Source organism: Asparagus officinalis, chromosome 4 (genome assembly GCF_001876935.1).
Source record: "Asparagus officinalis chromosome 4, Aspof.V1, whole genome shotgun sequence".
NCBI classification, from domain to species: domain Eukaryota; kingdom Viridiplantae; phylum Streptophyta; class Magnoliopsida; order Asparagales; family Asparagaceae; genus Asparagus; species Asparagus officinalis.
In genome coordinates this window covers 82,578,862-82,583,833 of record NC_033797.1, presented here as the reverse complement: position 1 = coordinate 82,583,833, position 4,972 = coordinate 82,578,862, and the positions used below count along the sequence as shown (strand labels likewise).

The 4,972-nt window shown below is 47.8% G+C and overlaps 1 protein-coding gene across 1 annotated transcript; it reads left to right on the top strand.

The window, feature by feature from the left end:
• On the top strand, positions 1,114-1,712 carry LOC109838994. The gene is made up of 3 exons (XM_020407427.1): positions 1,114-1,231; positions 1,306-1,383; positions 1,480-1,712. Exons 1-3 carry the CDS (start codon positions 1,114-1,116, stop codon positions 1,710-1,712), a joined length of 429 nt encoding a protein of 142 aa, XP_020263016.1.

Below are 4,972 nucleotides of genomic sequence, written 5' to 3'. Positions count from 1 at the left end.
AGGACAACAAGCGCACGTCTGTCAGCTCACGCACATCAGCCAACCCCAAGTGACCGACGCGTTCATCGGTTAGTCCCTCAGTGAAGCGTACAAGCTAACGAGTCGAACAAATACACAAAACGATGGAGAATACATGTCTAGGAAAGTCCGGAAACACCAAAAGGTGAAAAGAGAGAGAAAAAGCCTCAACTCGCGTGGGGGCGCGGGTCACCACCTAAGTGGACCGGCGGCGTCCGCCTGGGTCACCCATCATAGTGAGCCGCGAGGCCATGTGGGTGCATCCCATTAGTGACCGCTGTGCAGGCGCGGATGCACTCAAGAGGGACCCGCGGCCGCACGGTCACCAAGCGTGACCCGCGGCCCTGGAAACGCGGCTTGTCACCACGGTGACAGAGCCGCGATGTCCGGGCGGCAGAGCTTCGACCCCCAAACACAATTTTGACTGTTTTTAAGTGGTTTTCATAGGATTTATCTATTCCGGGGGTTCTCAACTGACTTGATATCATCCACAAACGTGGTTAGACCGATATTGACTGAAGATAAGGCCAAATCGCTCATTCTCATCCAAATACCCACATCTGAGGCCTATAAATATAAGCCTAAGGCCTCCACTCTACAGATCTGGAATTTTATCAAGAAGACGAGGTGCTGCTGGATTGAGGAGTCAAGGAGCACGAAATTTCAGCAAATGTTAACTAGATCCCGACGAACTTTAGCATAAAGAAGAAGGCTTTCTAAGGATCTGAACCCGTATTTCCTCCGCCCGTTCCTTGAGATTAGGCTTAGTCTTAATCTTAAGAAGAGCTACTGATTTTTCTTGGTCAATTTCAGTGCTTTAAGCGAATACTTCCTTGGTGAAGTAGGAACTTTGTCAATTTTCCGACAACCGGATATGATCCGTGATCATCCACAGATATCAACATCCCCGACACAGGCGAAGTCCCTATGCAAGCAAGAGTTGATAAATAGTTCTTGTGTTTATTTTTTAGAAAGTTGTAATCTTTATTTTTGTTGTTTGAATTCATTGTAAACGATCACGGTTGTAATAAATTCGATAATGAAGACTATTTTCGACGAAAACAGGGGGTAACCACCTCTGTGACTAAGGCTACTATGCCTACACCAGTTGCTTCATCGGGGATGATTCTGTTAGCTTCGGAGGCTGCCCTATCAACACTTGTAGATGGGCAGCATGTAGGGGCATCAACCACTTCAACGACCGTACCTGGAGGTAACCTCTTAATGCTCTCTCTTCGGGTACAAAGTTGACTTGTATCACCTGACATTTGTGTTGATCTAACGTAGGCACGACAGAGGAGGTGATCCCTATTTCTTCCGCAAAGGAGGAAGGGAACAAAGTCGAAGAGGAGTTTGACGATCCAGGTAAGAGTGATGTCTAGATTCGTCGACCCGCTGATGTCGACTTGCTAGTTGTGACTTTTACACCGGTTGCTGCTGACACTTCTTCCATATTTGTAGCTGACTTGACCTTTAGAGAAACTAGTAAAGAGGATTCTCCCTCTAGGGCTAATCGGTCACCAGGGGAGGAAGATAAAGGAGAAGAAGAAGGGGACGAAGGAGATGATGCTTCGACCCACGGTGAGACGTCAAGCCAGGAGGAGGAGCCGTCAGCTCATGAAGAAGTGCCAGCCCAGCAAGGGGAGGCCTTGACTCTTGAGGAGAAACTGGTTCATGATGAAGCACCGACCTAGTAGGCGAAGGCTTTGACTCAGGAGGAGACCTCCGCTCAGCTGGTCGTCACTTCGTCGGTTGCTACTACGTTAGTGGACGCGTTGAGCGCCACGGCCGTCAGATCTGCGTTGAGACTTCAATGAGTAATCGCCGAGGCCTTGGGTCTTAGCCGGTTGTCCTACGCACTACTGATCGCGCCAATTGTGGGCCTACTAATCAGCTTTGGCTATAGCCGCCTGATGGTGACATCGGCGGCAGATGAAGGCAATACTCTCTCTCGCTGTGGCTCGCTCATGTAAGAGGTCAGTGGATTGAGCCATTACAAACTTCCAGGACACCCTTGCTGATAGTATCAAGCTTGCGTTGGAAGAAAGTTGTCCTTTCGAGGAGTTCAAGGAGATTATTGACTTTCACATGGGCTTCTTGGTCAACATGCTTTGTGCCTCTACCGCTACTCCGTATTATGCACGCTTGAAGGAGGCAGAGCTGACTTTCTGAAAGCTCCTCGCCCTCCATGCTAAGGGCTCCGAGATCATTCACCTTGCATCCGATATTGTCCAAATGGCCTTAAAGGAGTGGGAGCATAGACTAGGGGAGAAGATGTTATTAGAGATACTGCTAAAGGAGGAACAACTGAAAGAGGAACTGGAGCATATTATCGCCAAGGATGAGAGGGCGGATCTAGAGCGTCACATGGTGAACTCTAGTATATTCGGCCTATCAGCGGAGATAGCGAAGGTGAAGCAAGCTATTACTAAGGCACAGACACTCTTGGCCACTAAGGAACAGGCTCATGAATAGCTGATGGGGTAATTGGAAGAGCTCCGGTCCCGACAACGATTGGTTGCTAATAAGGTCGAGGAGAAAGATCGGGCCCTCAAAGAGGTGAGGGCCAACGTCCAGGACATACTCTCATGCTCTGAAGTGGACATCTGTAAAGAGGTCCTAAGGAGGTGGAGTTGCGATAGAGAGATTTGTAACTTTATTTGATCATATCGTTGTATCCAAATCCCTCTTCATGAATGAAATCATTTCAAACATTGCCCCCCGTATATTCCATAGTGCATGTATATATATATGATTATATATATATATATATATATATATATATATATATATATATATATATATATATATATAATATATATATATAGTATAATATATATATATATATATATATATATATATATATATATATATTTATATATATTAATAGCGTTCCGGCAGTGGTGAGTCCCAAACCGGTGAGTGATCTGCAATATGGGTGAGTCATATCGACAAACGGCCGGATTCGAAGCCGGCGAGTTCTAGCGCATGGCGAACTCGACCGCTGGGTGGTTCAAGCTATAAGCGAACTTCGAATTAAACAAGTTCGAATTGTAGGCGAACTTGAGACGAGTCTGAGCCGTGGCTAAATTCCAATTTGGTTCAAATCTCAGGCGGACTCGCATTAGGCGGGTTGAAATTATCTGTGAACCCAAATAATAAGGCGAGCTTGAATTGGGCGCGTCCGACACATCCGACGGGTCAAAGCGGTAAGTGAGCTAAGACCATTATGCATGTTTGAGCTAGGTGAACTCGAGTTATGGGGTGAAATCGAGTTGTAGGTGAGCTTGGAATTGGGCGGGCTACGTGCCCATTCACGGATCTATGTGCGGGGTGAAATCGAGTTGTAGGTGAGCTTGGAATTGGGCGGGCTACGTGCCCATTCACGGATCTATGTGCTCGTCAGCTAAGACGATGTACGCACATCGCTTCACATTAAAGGCGGCATAATGGAGGCTCTTCGTCTTCCATGCCTGATCTGAGCCGTTGGCTATAGATCGTGTTTAAAACTGCCAGATCTCAACTGCTCATGCGGGATTCTGAATCTTCTCTCTTTGCCTACGATCGTTCGAACTGTCGAATTGAACGGTGGGCAAGTGTTTGAGCCGCGCGTATATAGTGTTCGTCTTCCTTGTTAGGGAGGTCACGTCGTTTACTATCTTCATCTGAGAAAATCTTAAACTCTCTCTTACTGTGTTCGAGATGGCTCTGCGAACAAAAGTAACCATTTCGAAGAAGGAGAGGGGGGATTCCTCCTCGCCGCTACTGCCGCTGAGGCCGCCGCCACTACTAGAGGTACCTCTATTTATAACCCTCCTGGGAGGTTAAGGGTCACATGAGCAAGATGAGTCCATGACTTTGATTTCTTTGTTTGTTGTGTAGCCCGAGAGGGGGCGCCAGCTATTGGGGAGCCTAAACCTGAGCCCATACTCGTCTCTGATGATGAACCATAGGAAGCTACGACCGCACCCGCTTTGCAGGCCGCTCCTCAGCCAGAAATAGGGTTTTACCCCGAGATCCCGCTTATCGTAATAGCTGCTTCTTCAGGGCTCCTTTCCCTAACAGGCTCAGCGGCTTGATGAATTAGAGGAATGCCGAAAAGTAAGTGACCTCGGTTGGGGGACTTATGCGGATTTCAGACAGTCTCCCCTAGACCGTGTGGCTGACATTAGGCGGTTGGGCGAATCCCGACTTGCCTCCTGCTGCATAATGAGGCTCCTTCATTTGGAGTCGCACCTGACACGCTTTGAGAATTTTCTGCAGGGGGGCCTAGAGCCTGATGTGGAGAAACTCTTGGCTCAGGCCTGAGCTAGGGACATAGCTCACTTGGAGTCCCATATCGCTCTTTTGACAGGCTGATAGAGCTTACTGCAGGCCAAGATGGACACCTCTACTTCCACCATTGCCCGCCTGAGGGCTGAGCTGGCTCAAGAGGAGACGACGCTGAGAGGGCTGCAGTTTGAGAGTAGGAAAGTCTGTAGAGCTGTTAGAGAGGCAACCCGAAGCCTTCAGACCTTGCTCCAGGAGGATGCTACTACCACTTCAACCTTCGAGGCTCGAACCCAGAAGAAAGCAGAGGACAAGGCTCGAGAGGGCTATGCAAGGAGAATAGCCGCTGCTAAAGCGGAGCTTGCGTCCTTCAGCTTGCTGGACTAGGCTTGTAGGGTTGAAGTAGTTTTAAGACATTTTGACTAATTTTGTTTCAGATGTAATGTTATGACTTATCTTATTGTGGAATCATAACTTTGTTCAAATATATTGTCTTAGAACAGGTTGATGGATGAAATTCATGCTTTCTTGTTTTCCCAATGTGTTTGTGCATATACTACCCCTTGTTGCTGTTGCCTTTTATTATCCAGCACTTATATTCCTCAGCGAGTTCGCCGTAGGCAAGCTCGGACCGTTAACGAGCTTGAGTCAGAGGGATTCAAGCCACGGGTGGGTTTGAAACATG